At 42.3% G+C, this 15,687-nt stretch overlaps 2 protein-coding genes across 2 annotated transcripts; both read right to left on the bottom strand.

Moving 5' to 3' along the window:
- Positions 1–211: 211 nt before the first annotated feature.
- LOC137268013 (alpha-amylase-like) lies at positions 212–2,698 on the bottom strand. The gene is made up of 3 exons (XM_067802533.1): positions 2,367–2,698; positions 1,002–1,131; positions 212–580 (listed from the first exon to the last, which is right to left on the bottom strand). The coding sequence occupies exons 1-3, from the start codon at positions 2,696–2,698 to the stop codon at positions 317–319; spliced, it is 726 nt and encodes a 241-aa protein (XP_067658634.1). The 3' UTR covers positions 212–316.
- A 4,197-nt stretch (positions 2,699–6,895) lies between these two features.
- LOC137267842 (alpha-amylase-like) lies at positions 6,896–9,270 on the bottom strand. Its single transcript, XM_067802305.1, has 3 exons — positions 8,954–9,270; positions 8,001–8,112; positions 6,896–7,123 (listed from the first exon to the last, which is right to left on the bottom strand). Exons 1-3 carry the CDS (start codon positions 9,268–9,270, stop codon positions 6,896–6,898), a joined length of 657 nt encoding a protein of 218 aa, XP_067658406.1.
- Between the last annotated feature and the right edge of the window lie 6,417 nt (positions 9,271–15,687).

Below are 15,687 nucleotides of genomic sequence, written 5' to 3'. Positions count from 1 at the left end.
AGATCGGTCTGCATAACACCATCGGCGTAGGTAGGTGTAGCTTCCTCCAACTACACTGAGGGCAGGGTGAGGTAACTGCATCATAGAAACACTAAATTCTCTAAACATCCACAAGCAAATCCAACAATAAAACGCAGCTTCTGACGTGGAAACAATTGACTCGAAGCAATTCTCACAGCTAGCAATATAACAAAACACTTAACGCTCAACTAAAAATGGAGCCGATTTATTAAATAGAATTTGTCACAAATTCAAAATCCATCACTGAAGACCCTACCCTACACAGGGACTACACTGATGTATGCAATAACAATATCTATTGGGTGGTGGGTTCTGCATCTTCCGTCCATTCATCTTCAAAGGCCATCATGTGGTGACTGAGCTGGTTGGCGAAGCAAATATTCCTGGACCATATAACGAAATTGTAGGCCCCACAGCGTCCGTGATGGTTGCGGGGATCCCACTGGAGGTTACTCTGGGTACCCCACATGGACCCGTCGACAATACAGAATTCCTGATTGATGAAGTGGTCCTCCCATCCAATGTCCTTTTTGCCCTCGCGGAGGTCCATCATGTACGCCTGTAAGGGTTCATATAAAAGACAAGCATGTTAACAAACTTCCATTAACAACGCTCAAATAGTGCATAAACTGACAATCTTCGAAAATCTGAGTTAGAACTGATATTCAGCAACCAACGCTGAGACGACTAACGGGTACGGGTGGTCAGGTTCGCTGATTTGGTTGACGCGTATCCTATTTGCGAGATCGATGCCCAGGATGTTAATCACCGGCGTGTCTGATCCAAACTGGAATACGTACAGGCCGCCGTCATATAGCTGGGCAATTGGTGTGTTCGTCTAAAAACAGCAAACAACCGCAGAACCGTACGGTATTAGTGAGGAGCAGAGTATGAGGCCTGGCGAGATAACACGTTAACTGTTAATGGATTGTTAGTTTCTATTTGACACTAGTAAGTGTACCTCCGGACTGGGACAGTACCTTGAAGTCAAACCAGCCGTTGCTAGTTTTGTCGCAGTCCATGTAGATGTCCGCAATCCAGAGATGATCTCCTTGGTAGTTGAGGTCACTGTAGCCATGGCCGTCAGCATCAACAGAGGCCTGGTAGTTTCTGCGTTTAGTTTAAACATTCATAAAATGAACTCATATATAAAATGAGTGAGTGAGTTCAGTTTTACGCCGCCTTTACAATGTTCCAGCAATATCATGGGAAATTGTGGGGAATAGCACCCTGGTCATCAGCGTGATGAGCGAACGCTTTACCCACTAGGCTACCCTACCGTCCCACCAAAATGAAACGATGGGGAACAAGTTCTTACAACTCCTTTCCAAGAACACTTATTATGACAACTTACATCAGAGATAACTGTCAGGAAACACCCAGGCAGATTGACAGTTAAGTGGAAACTTTATAAGACAAAACGTATAGAGAAAAAAACTAACGGGTCGTTTTGATTGAATATATACAGATGAGCTTTTTACTGCAATTTCATTTTTATGATTGTAAGATCAGGAATACCGTGTAAATGAACAAATAATAAAGTGACAGAATTACACTCCCAGGCATCTTGAATATCTTTAAGCATGATTTCCTATGGTTATCTTGTACGATAAATTTGTGACCATCCAAACAGATAGTAACTTAAGTAAGTGAGTGATTATGGTTTAACGCCGCTCTTGGCCATGGTCCTGACCAGTAATACGACGGCGCGGGGACAGTGGAATGGGCTTCACACATTATGACCATGTGGAGAATCGACCACGGGTCATCTGTGTGACGAAGTAACTTAAACTTGTGTGGTCCGATGACGTATTTGCGTATGACGTATTGCTGAGTAGGAAACGTACAGTCGAGCTGAGCTATTGAATGCTTTTCTGCTTGATTTAAATTTTGATTGTGAAGTACTATGCCTTAAGTATGGGTTGTTCCACAAACGAACCGTCGAATTGTCTATGCCGAAAGAATGAACTGGTACACCCTTAACAAGAACTGGTCCATATCACCCTATTTGACCCGAGATGTGGAAACATGAGTCATACATTGTGAAAATAGAGTTGGAATTAAAACCAGCGAAAATATCTGAGGTTACACTTTCTTAGGAAAGTACTGATTCTATTTAATTTGTTGGATTGAGTCCCGTCCGGGATTCGAACCCACACCCTCAAAGTGAGGCACTTACTCGCCAACACACACGTTCAGCTGCCTAACCCGCTCAGCCACCGCGACTTATGCTCTGAGGGTATGCTACAGTTGACCGCTCTCTAAATGTCATTGTGTAAGCAGACCTAATGTGTGGAACAGGTATGTGTCCCTTGTCAAGTGACGGAATAAGAGGAAGACCTCACCTATTGTTTGTTGTCCAGATCATAGGAGTTCCCATCGCCTGTATCTCTCGGCCTTGGCTATCGATGTAGCCACCCTGGTCGGATTCTCTCCCTTTCCAGTTAAGGAACTGATCACCGGCAGACGTCTGCGCGTAGACAGATCGTGCGTTCCCTACAGTCATGTTATGGAGGATGGGGACAGGAGACCCCGCTTTGTCGCCGCCCTGCAGAAACAGATACTCGCCAGGTACTGTGAGGCTTCCGATTGCGATGACTGTTCGCTGGAAGTTCACTGCCGAGACAGTCAGCCCCAAGCAGACGACCAAAACGGAGCAGACGACAAGTTTCATCATTATGCTGACTGCGTGCGAAGTGAAAGACCAGTGGGAATCATTTGGCTTTTATTAAGAATTTGCCCTTCACCTTGTTCTTGTTCGAACCTAAATCAACAGATTATTGACTGACAAACGCATAGAGTCATATTACATACAGTCAACACACAATCTCGTCAGTTTGTCATAAACAAGGACGTGGGGTATAAATAGTGAAGTGATTTCTGATTGACACTGGCTGGTCCCAACGACAGTGCATATCGAATTACGCATTATCCTGTATGACAATACTTCTGCAAATAGGACATTTCGAATGATTCGGGTCAAGTACACTACCGTTTTGAAACAGGTCAATTATATAAGGACGGAGGGCAAAATGTAAACTAGGTACAACGCATGTGTGTGAGTGGGTGCTTGCGTGTGTGAGTGAGTGAGTGAGTGAGTTTGCGACCGAACAAGAGAACCACTTTCAAAACGATGTGGCTAAAAGTCTCAAGTGATACACGGCTTCAACGTCCACCGATGTAATCTAGGAGAAGCGGACTTTACAACTCAAGAATACGTCACTCACCTTTCACCCCTATAACCTCCGTTATATGCGTGAAATACGAAGTTTCGCAAATTAGTGATTATTGTCCCAGGCACGAGCAGTTTCGTATAGAGAGTATAAAACCTGTTTGTTGAGAAACCTGAACAATCACTTGACAAACATCCCACGAGAAAATTCAATATTGACGTCGGCGCAACGAGAATGGACCACAGGAATGTCACAATTGGGTACTTACAACAGATATGTTGCAAGGACATTAGGTTGCACACGACAAATCATACTTCGGCTGTGTAACAGTTTCCGTATGACAATCCAGACATGTGATCGACCCAGAAGTGGACGTCCCAGGGTCACACCACCTCAAGAGGGTCGCTATCCTCGGGTTATTCACTTAAGCAAATCGAATATTTACGGTAACGTCATCTACTGCAACATCGTTGGGTCATTGTATGAGCCGATTCACAATGACCAGACAACTCAGTGCACTTGGCATATGGGCCAACCAACCGCTGCCTGGAACTGTCTTCACCTTCCAGCATCGTACGTATCGTGTGGTCACCACTACGTCACTGTTTATTGTTACAATGCAGTCTAGACCCGTGAAGGTCCCGGGGTACAATAGGCCTTCAGCACAACCCATGCTTGCCATAAAAGGCGACTACACTTGTCGTAAGAGGCGACTAACGGGATCGGGTGGTTAACACATGTCATCGGTTCCCAGTTGCGCTGATCGATGTTCATGTTGTTGATCACTGGATTGTCTGGTCCAGACTCGATTATTTACAGACCGCCGCCATATAGCTGGAATATTGCAGAGTGCGGCATAAACCTAAATTCACTCGTTCACTACAATGCAGTCTACATAAACTTAGTCTCAGTGTATTTTGTTACACTCCACCACTGAGTCTAACAAAACCTAGCAGAAGGTCGCGTCAGGTAACCTTTGAGCGACAAATGGCCGTCCATTCAAACGCTAGACGGTTAAATAGATTTAACCAATCAGACAACGGCTACTATTTAGGGATCGGAGGGACTTTCAAAATATTCAAGTCACTGACACAGATCTCTCCACAAACAAAAATCCGCATATAACACAGTTAATTGACTTGCAGTATATACGCATTGGGGTTTCTGTTGACATGGTTACCATTAGCTAATATTTCCGCAAGATATCATCCCTGAATATTGCCCAAAACACTATTTTCAGCGACTGTTTACTCACCGTTGTCATGGTTGTACGTACGCCGTGTGCATAACCCGGAAGCGAGCGTACGCTAAACAGCTTTCGGAATCGTTCGGGTACGAACCTTTTCGAGATAATAAGTTCAAAAGGTACGTGCGAATGTGCACTTTCGCGATTTGGTAAGCTGATTGGTCTGCCTCAAAGGTTACCTGCCGCGACCTCCTATAAGGTTTTGTTACACGCAATAGTGGAGTGTAACGAAACGTACCGAGGATACGTTTACTTAGACTGTGTTACAATGATATTAGGCTGATAAAACACGTGTATTGTAGAGTGCGTCAGCACCCATTTTCCATTTCATCAAAAGGTTTTGTTAGTGTTAACTTACTGGAAGAAACACAACCTGTGCACTTTCTTTTTCTCGTCAGTTTAGTTGTGCTGAACTATTGACAATTACTGCGTAAAACAAAATCAAATCTTCTAAATACTGACGCGACACGTCAAGTACATGCCACGTGTCACTACACAAACGGCTCATGTTTGAAAGACGCATTTGAACAAGAACTCGATTGCGACACTCGGTCCTGTCCATTTCGTCTCATCCCTAACTTCTTGTTTGTTTTGTCTATTGTTGATATAGCATTTATCAACGAGCTTAATATTGCGGTCAGTGTCAGTAAGCAGAACAGTGGGTGGGATGAGTTCACCTTGTTACATAACAACGAAATAAACATTCAAGTATTGGTAGGCAGGTATCGAATAAACTGGTTTGGGATTTTTTTCAAATAATAACGCAAAATTATTTTGAATCTACCTTTGAAGTAATGCGTTTGAATACAGATATTTCAGATATATGTTTGAGATTTTACGTTTAAAAGTTAGATATTACAATAAAGCATTGTTAATCTTGCAGTAAATAATCTTAATGTTTCGTGTTCTCGTCGCTATACACTCAGTGTCTATACGTAGTTACATTTTAACAAAGTAACTGTTCATATAACTTTGGGCTGGGGCTGGGGCTGGGGCTGGGGCTGGGGCTGGGGCTGGGGCTAGCCTAACCTAGTTTTCGAGGTTGCTCGTTACGCCGAGGACCCACATGGGTATAATGTCTGAAACGGCATAAAACCATACCTACTCACCCATAAGTGCAGCGATAAATTCCCCTGCTGTATATCACATAGGGTAAATATCAGAGATTTCATTTTCCATGTTACGTCCACGTCCGATACCGCTATGGTGCTGTGTAATCTGGAAGCAATGTCATTCGGTGGAAGACTTCCGTTTCTACAGGGGTTGTGGATGGGGGAAGCTGGGGATGGATGTCATCTGAGGTACTGCACTTAATTGTGTTGAGTTGCTCCCCTCGGACGTGACAGAAACCTATGACAGTGGTTCGAACCCCAGTTTTGTTCTGATTGTCCCGGTTTGTTTGCTCCAAACTCGATTAACAAACGATTAAGACCTAATCTTGTAGGTATTAGGTTTCCAGATTACTACTTCTCTCACTGAACATATCCTGAATACTGATTCCTGATTTCGGCATTCGTGAAGAAAATACCTGCCAAGGAGTGCTTGACAGCAGATATTGTGTTACGACAGGTACGCTGAATATATAGCCATACGTATAGTCTGTTTACATGAAACACCGTGAACACGTAGGGTTGGTCTAAGTTAACGCTCATCACGTACGGCACGTGTATTTGTTTCACTGTTCCATCTACTGTGCTTACCCCTCGTAATAGTGAGTGAGGCAGATTAGTTTTACGCCGCACTCAGCAATGTTCCAGCTATATGGAGGCGGTCTGTAAATAATCGAGTCTGGACCAGACAATCCAGTCACCAACAACATGAGCATCGATCAGCGCAACTGGGAACAGATAACATGTGTCAACCAACTCAGCGAGCCTGACTACAGGATCCCGTTAGTCGCCTCTTACGACAAGCATAGTCGCCTTTTATGGCAAGCATGGGATGTGCTGAAGGCCTATTGTACCCCGGGGCCTTCACGGGTCGTAATACAAACCAATAACTCTGATCTTTCGTTAAACAGCTTTTATCCTGTGTTGAGTAAAATTCTAAGATTTAAATGTTCAATTGGCAAGGTAGAATTATGAGATTTGCGATCTTAATTTCAATTTATTTGATTTACTGTTTTGTTTAAGTGACATTCATCGGTACTTTTTCACTGCAAAAAAAACATGGCTAGAACTTTTAACTTCGATAATCGATACTGCGATATTGTGATGTTCGTAAAGAAGACGTCTGGGAACTCTACATCTGACTTTATTCAGTTGTTTACGGCACCATTCCAGGCCTATATATTTCGGAAATGCATGTTGTCTCGTCTATATCATTATTGGGATATACTTATGTCGGCGATGACGTGGTGGAATCAAAATCTAAACATCAAAATCAACAAATTTGTAAAAGAAAAAATATACTCGTTGGCTGAATAGGTCCACCATCTCTGAGTTCGAGTCTAAACTTAAGATTCCGTCCACGCATAGCGGAACAGCATTGTCTGGTAATCTAGCTTCGTGGACCAGCATCGACCGTTGTTCCAAATTCCAAGATTGAAGTAACCGCATTTGGCGTGGTGGTTGCCACTGTTGGGAACGTCAACGTTTTCACCGTCGACGTCGCATGTGGATTCGGAGATATACTGTTCCCATCCCTCGCCGTAGACGCCTGGTCGAAGATCCACCATGTAACCCTGTACAACAACAACGGTGTTGTTTTTTGTGACGAGTTGTTACTATTTAAAACTCCTGGCGGGATGGGGTGCGGGTTGTGTTTTTTGGCAGGTGAGTGAGTGAGTGAGTGAGTGAGTGAGTGAGTGAGTGAGGTTTTACATCGCTTTGGTAGTTGTCGTTGTTTTAGTAATAACAGTCCATGTTGCGTGTTGCTGAATGAACAATGGATGCTCGAAGCGCCCATACAGTCTGATTATTATCACCCCACATAACCCAAGCTGTCTGTTAGGCGCTGAAGGGTCATAATTTCGCGACATTATCCCACTGGGTACCCATTTTCTGCTTGGTGAACAGAGCAAGTTTTGAACAGATTCACTTGCCTAGGGTGAGACCACATCTGTCGTTTTAGGGCAGGACTGAAGTCCTTATAAATTCTCTGGAGTCAGGCTGCAAAACGTATCCAAGATACTTCCACACCCAACGTTCTTTACTAAGTTTTAGTCTGTGCGCTGTAGTAGTAGTAGTGGTGGTGGTGGTAGTAGTAGTAGTAGTGGTGGTGGTAGTAGTAGTAGTAGTTGTTGTAGTAGTAGTGGTGGTGGTGGTGGTGGTGGTAGTTGCAGTAGTAGTAGTAGTAGCAGCAGTAGCAGTAGCAGTAGCTGTAGTAGCAGTAGTACTAGTAGTAGCAGTAGTAGTAGTAGGAGGAGGAGGAGTAGCAGCAGCAGCAGAAGTAGTAGTAGTAGTAGTAGTAGTAGTAGTAGTAGTAGTAGTAATAGTACAAGAAGCACTGTAGTATTCTGGTAGCAACAGTAGGAAGAAGAGGCTCTACAGATCACTGAACACAGAAAATTCAGCAACAGCTCCAAATCCTGACATTTTACCAGAGTTAGAGTTACCTACCTTGAAATCGAACCAGCCATTCTCAGTTTGGTCACAGTCCATGTAGAGATCAGCTATCCACAGGCTCTCCCCAACGAGACCGAGGAGGGAAGAGTTAGTGTGATCGAAAGTGCTGTAATCAACAAATCATAACATAATATACTGGCGACAGAAAGTAACGTTACATCTAATTACTGTCTCACGTACCGGGGTCACCTTCCGCAAGCCGGAAGGTGGATTGATGTAGAGCATTAACACTATAAGGAAGTACGTATTATCAGTCCCTGCTGATTTAATGTAAATCCTGCGCCTTCGTTTTAACAAACACCTTCTTCTGAGCCCTTTTCCCCTGTGTAAAAATGACTTCACATGAAACTGACTGTGACATCATTTACAAAGCACTGCTATCATAATATGCTATGATGGACGACAACCAACAATGGCCCCATTGGTTCAATATAGCCAGTCAGCATCACACAACTGGCATATTATTTAGCCAGAATTACAAAACATAATTGTTCCGCTAGCATGGCTCCTGAATGTCATGTCAGCTTTAAGGTCGACAAGGGAGATAAGTCTATGAATTTGCAACTACAGACTGTACTGGACAACGTAATGCAAAACGGAACAATCACAGATTATTTTACATAACAATTAAGGTTGTGGTACAAAGCCTGAATGATCCACGTAAAATGATCGACAACAAGGGAGAAAATTATATTGTTGCCAACATCATTTCAACAGATGCGATTGTTTGTTTGTTGTTTTACTCCGCACTCAGCAATATTCCAGCCATATGGCGACAGTCTGTAAATAGTCGAGTCTGGACCAGACAATCTAGTGACCAACCAACCGATCTACCAGTTATGATGGCACGTGTCAACAAAGTCAGCGAGCCTGAACACCCTACCCATCAGTCACTCTTTACAATGACGGAGTAGGTACCAATACTGTTATCAAGAAAACGAACTCACTGATCATTGGTGGAGTGCATCATGGGAGTACCCTCAGCATCAACAAAGTCGTTGTATTTTCCCTGCGTCTCCTCAGCGCCTCCCCAGCTTAGATAGTTGTCCCCTCGGGATGTCTGGGCATAGAAACCGTCAGGGTACCGAGTCTTCAGCTCGTGTCTGATGCGGATGCCGTCAGCACCGGCCCCTCCCCGAAGAAAGATGTTCTGACCCCAGTCAGTCGTCTTGGAGATAGCGACAACGGTACGCTGAAAGTTGACAGCGGATGCAGCCAAAGCGTAGCATAGGACTAAAACCGAAGCGACGATCAGTCGAAACATGGCGGCAATGAAATGTGTCTGTCGATCAGTTTGGGTCAGTTTTATAGACTTAATGGACCATGTGCTTATATAAGCAGCATATCGGATGCCTTGTGTTACAGGTGATGTCAGATAAAAGCTTATTGATAACTGCTGAGCAAACCTATTACTGAATAGCTCGTGTCCGGGGCATTTCGTCCTGGGTGTCAGCTTACTCGAATGTCACATTTCCATGTCAGTGTTTATAGACTTGTGACTAGTTCGATAAGACCCATTAGTTAATTTTGTCAGTGGACGAAAACAAGATAATTTACTGAAGATTATACAAAATTCGAACACGATGGACTGCTCTCTCTTTCCATTTTGAATCATCTCCTTTTTCCTTTCCCCCGCGTTTCTCCTTCCAATAGTCTCAGTTGTACATCGAGGAGTGAATGCGATTTGAAGCCGGTTTATCAATATTCCAGCAATGTCACGGCGAGAAATGGGCATCACAATGGATGAACCGAACGCAGGGTTTAACCACGCTTTAGCCACTATCATGGCCTACGTGCCTTTTACGTTGAGCGTCAGTGATCTGCAACTAGTCGAATCTATGAAACATAATAAGTTGGCATTACTATCCGAAAAACGCAACCATTTAAAGTGAAGTTCCCGATTTCTGTGGACAATGTAGGCACCACAGGGCGTCAGACTAAACGTCCTGATTACAAGTGTCATGTGTGTGTTTTGTTAGTGTGTATTGTCCAATGTACTGTTTCACAAGACAGAACTGACGCCATATTTGACGTCCTGGTTATGCCGCGGACAAAAGAACAGTTAACAAATTTGATAACTAAAATAAACCGTCTTAAACAGAGACCCCATATACAAATGTACACAGATATATACATGACATACACTGACACATAAAGACTGTCAACCCCCCAACTCAATTCCGATGTTGCGTCGCTTATACATGCAGTTGAGGCTTATGACTGTTTTGTAAAACGGTACCTGTCAGTTATATATCTGGCTGAAAATAATTGTTGATATTTTAAAATCATGGTGGCTCTTTTTTACGAAGTTCCACAATACGTCCACAACTATGCACCACAACAATTTTAAATGGGGCAGTATCAACACAGAAACGCATCCTTCCGCTATGCCAGACAGCCTGAAGACAAGCAGGTGGTAGATTTGATCCATTTTAGTGAAACACTTCGGTGTTGACAGACCAGGATTTATGATCGGGGCGGTTTATCAGCGCTCACAATCAGCTGATCTTGGACTTTTCAAAGGACATAATTTCACTGGATCGCCTTCTATATGGGGTCATTCTTCTATTTGACTTCTCCATAAACGTTGTACTGCATGATAACCCAGAAAGGGGAGCACAAAGGCCTCAACACAGGAACACCACTGAAATCGACCAGACCGTCTCCATTGTCATCATCATCCACGTCGCCATCCTCGTTCTGAAGTACATCGTCGTCACTGAGACAAAACTGAGTTTATGAGATATGTAATGACTGCATTTTCGGATAGTTACGTGGCCAGAAACCTAACGTTCACAGATGAATGTTATATCTTTTTCTAAATAATGAGTGCAGACACTATTCCTCCTGAATGAATTACAGAAAACATAAAAATGCGTTAATACAATTTACTAACATTTAAGTAGCTGAGTGTTTTGTGTTACTCTGCTTTAGTAACACCCCATCAAGTTTTTTTTTTCTATTTCGCTCGGGTGCTGCAATATATTACATTTTTATTACTTTTGGAAAAAAAGCGACCTGAAAGACACATTTCGAGTAAATGGTTACCGATATCTTAGTAATTCAACAAAAATGTCTGAATTTATTTTTTTTTCCATTTGTTAAACTTATTGCAAAAATTATTGGCCCCTGGAGGATTCAAACGACATTTGAAAGATTCTATAATTCTTTTCAAAGCCTCTGCAGTAACACAGAAATATAACCTACATCTCGAAACAGAAAACACGTCACAGCTGCTAATTCTGCCGACAAGGTGTTGATTACAGATTGATATCAAGGTGTGTTTATCCTGTTACAGGTGTTCCATCTATGTCTCCACAGAGTTGCGAGTAAAGTTTTAAATATCAAATTATCAAAAGGTCAGTTACATGGATGAGTATTCGTAAAAATTGCATTGACAACAAGCCTGTGGCATGTTTATCAATATATGGGACATGTACACATGAGGAGTGCGTGAGTGAGTATGGTTTTACGACAACTTTAGCAACATTCCAGCAATGTCATGGTGGTGGACGCCACAAATGTGCTTTACACATTGTACCCATGTAGGGAATCGAACCCGGGTCTTCAGTCTGACCAGCGGACAGTTTAACCACCAGGCTACCAATATTGCGCAATATACTACACCTAGTTCTGCACCTTTACAAAGGTAATAAAAGTGATCGATCATTTGACAGTTTATGGGAGGAGACTGGGAGATTAATTTTGAATAATGCATGTTTCCAAAAACATGAAAAACAAAACAACAAAACGTGCCGGACATTCTCGATGCCTGGATACAAAATGTGTTACAAAATTGGTCTTCACGGTTTCTCCTTTGACAAAGTGGAAAGGTTTAGTGTTACACATGCCCAATTTAGCAAAATATTTCAGTAGTATCAAGGTGGGGACATCAGAAATGGACTTTACACAATGCACCCATATCGGGAATCGAACACGGGTCTTCTGCAAGACGCACGAACTCTTTAACCAGTAGGCTACCGCTTTATCCCGCCGCAATTAACAGTGACATGGGTAATTGGGGATGAAAACCGAATTAGAAATAGGAATCTGATATAATCATGCACAGTCATACTTGTTCTAACTATCACCGATTCATTAGAAATTGTGCAAAACTATCAATGGACATGTCCAGACAATAGGTAAAGCATTTTACATACGTCTAGTAGAGCTCAAAATCAGAGTGATATTCTTTTCTGATGGATATATGGTGACACGAGGACTATTAGTTTCGTGGTGTCTTGACGTTGTTTCAGATATGTCCTTGTTTTGTTTTTGTTTTTCTATCTTTTGGTCATGACGTTTTATCTGTGTGCATAGCTTCCTCCTACAGTAAATCCCTTGTTTATCGTACAACATATCAATCGAAACGCAAAGAAAATAGAATGAATGGCCCAACCAACAAGTCTGTCCAAAACAAAGATACCTCTAAAACGTCCAGTTACGTACATCACGCAATTCCAGACCATAAGGCAAGGGTTTGATGGTTCTATATAGATGGTACTGTATCAATTATTCCGACCTTTCACAAGTTTGCTCTGTCGTCCTTCACGGGACCAGTATCACTGGCACCGAAATCACCAATGTAAAGAAACACTACACATGATAAGTGTACCTCTCCATCTGACATAAGTCTTGCGGAACATATGTTATCTCAGAATGCCCATACTTCCGCGCCTATTCATACCACGGTATTAATTAGTTAAAACACCAACAACTAAAATAATACTTCCTTTTCCACCAGGGACCTGCCAGTTGGGTAAGTGAGTGAGTTTAGTTTTAAGGCCGCACTCAGCAAAATTCCAGCTATATGTAAATAATCGAGTCTAAAAGAGACAATCGGGTGGTCAACAGCATGAGCATCGATCTACTCAACCGGGGACCCATGACATTTGTCAACCGAGTCAGCGAGTCTGGCCACAAGATCCCGTTCTTGCCAGTTGGGACAAGCGTTTGAATCGTCTCACCGTGACCTCATATAGATGTCAAACTCGATTAAACTCACGATTTTAATGAGATTGTTTTCCTTCTATATACAACACCTTGTACTTTCGTCGAACGTATTATATCAAACAGGTGTAACACCTGTTATATTTGGGATTACACTTTCTCTGTGAAGTACCGACTGCAGTTATTTTGTGGGGATGAGTCACAAAGGTGTGCGGTGCTTCGTAAATGCTCACGGGTACATTAAGTACACTCTCCTGGTACAAATCCTATTTGCACACTATTATAACTATCAATTATGTGACAAGTTAAAGACGAGCAAAGAACTGAAATGAAAAATTACCATGAGATGATGTGTACATTAGTGCATTAAAACTTCTTCCTCAACCTGATTTATTCCGAGCATGCTGTGATTCGGCGTGTGACAGTTTGCACTGCAAACATGGCTGTCATTGATGTGATGTGTTTCCAGATTTGTAACAATTTATGAGAGAAGCTCGAACAACATTAACACTCTGCTACAGAGTGGGTCCTTGTTTGTTTTCAAGTATTCACAGGTTACGCAGTGAAAACGGGTAACGGTGGCATAGACTAGTAGTTAAAGCGTTCGCCCGTCACACCGACGATCTGGGTTCGATATCATACATCGACACAATCTGTGAGGCCCATTTCTGGTGTCCCCGCCATGTTGCTACAGCGTTGTTAAAACTCACAATAAAACGCGGTTTTACCCACATATGATCTGGGGCTGGCAGTCGACCCCCACAATCACATACCACATCTTTACTTTGATGGTGTTGAAAATAAATTTCTTGATAATCACAAATATCTTGGAGTTAAGATTACCCGCCACGGAAAATGGACTGGCAAAAGGTTTCCAAAATGATTAATTTCATACGACTTCTGAAATATGTATTGTGTAGGGGTACCCTTAGTAAGACCTATACCATGTTCAGTCGGCCCCACTTGAATGCCCATGTGAAGTCTGGGACGGGTGCACTTTCGAACAAATAAATAAACAGATTGAATTACGAGCAGCGAGAATAGTTGCTGTTTTACCCAAATGTACATCTCGGGAATTTCATATCGAGGACTCATATCACTACCTGTTTGAATGTCCATTGTACAAACACGTGTCAGCTTCAGGCTATCTGTTAAGGGCATTTGTTCATCAAATATTTCAGTTGACCTCACACTTTTGATAGAAGTAAGTGCAGATCTATCATCATGTGAAAATACAAATGCATTTAAATTAGTGCAGTCATTCATCAGTGAGACGAAACCATTTGTGTAGCATATTTATATTATTCAGTATAAGATCTATCTCTTTTTCACTTGTACTACTTTCTTGTCCACTGTTTGTCATCTTTAGTTGCGGGAATCTAAATTACCTATGCACACACTTAGGAGAGGATATTCTGTGTTGGAGAACGTGTTCCTTATCCTTTTCTCAGTGCATAGATGTCTAAAAATCGAATACAATATGTTTAAAACATCATTGCCTCCAAAACTCCTCAATTCACCTTCATACCACAACATTTATGTCTTTGTTCATTTTGTATATGTGACATGGGTTTCTGAAAGCAACAGAGCTAAAAGGCACAAGAGGCTCTAAATCCATAGACTGAAACATACACATTTTGAATGGACATCACTGCTATCCTAATCAGGGGGTTGTGCCAAAATTCGATGGCCATCTTCCGAAGACACCAATGTTGATAGACGACAATCCTGGATCATGTGGTTCAGATGCCGCTGGTGATTTCTTCACGAGTCTGCAGCGGCTCTACCACGACCCGTCAGGAGTTCAGATCTCAATCTCGTAGATATGGGTCGCCACAGAGCTATTTCAGTGCACAATCTGAACTGGTTGGAACAAGTCACCCATCACGTATTTATCGCAATACCTTATTGTCAAATTATACGTGTGATACTGCCTGGGAGGTGCAGCGTCGGGGATTTTAATGAGTTTGAAAAAAATATGAAGTCTTGCGATACATTTTCCTATGTGTAGGTGTCATCTTGTTCTCCTAACAATTATTCCCACAATGAAGGAAGCAATTATTTGCACTTTTTGCATATTTTGAACGTGAGTGTAAAACTTCTCTTCCTTACTGTTTGTGATGGTCATGCGGGAAGGACTTCATCTGGGAAGGACTTGAACATTCACTTCAGTGTCATAAATAAACAGTCAAAACCTTATTTTTGTTCTATAAATAATCTTATCATTACGGGCAATATGTTATAGTTTTGACACTGTCGCCATAAATCAAGGTATACGTTGCACACGGATTTTCAAACACAGCAACCTGGCCGAAGTCACTGCATTTAACGTCGACGGAAAACATACGCCCTTAGTCTGCTAGAGATTGGTGAGATCGTATGAACAGGTAGGTGTGGATCAAGTTATCACGTTGTAAAAGTTGTAGTCACTATTACATCAGAACCTTGTTCGAAGTATGCATATTAACATCGACAGTGACTACAGTTGTAATGAACATGATCTTCCACACAGGCACATCAAACCGTGAGTTTTCTGTCAGCTAAAACGTGAACAATACGTATTTCAGGTTCTGTCGATTTATAACAAATCAGTGGGCGGTGGTGTAACTTCGTGGTTAAGACGTTCGTTCGTCATGCCGAAGACCCGAGTTCGATTCCTCACGTGGTGCTTGAAGCCCAAATGTTACTGGTGTTCCATGCCGTGATATTGCTGGATTATTACTAAAAGCGG

The sequence above is a fragment of the Haliotis asinina genome, chromosome 1 (genome assembly GCF_037392515.1).
Source record: "Haliotis asinina isolate JCU_RB_2024 chromosome 1, JCU_Hal_asi_v2, whole genome shotgun sequence".
NCBI lineage: Eukaryota > Metazoa > Mollusca > Gastropoda > Lepetellida > Haliotidae > Haliotis > Haliotis asinina.
Note: the sequence above shows the minus strand (reverse complement) of the source record. Positions and strands in the feature narration are given on the sequence as shown.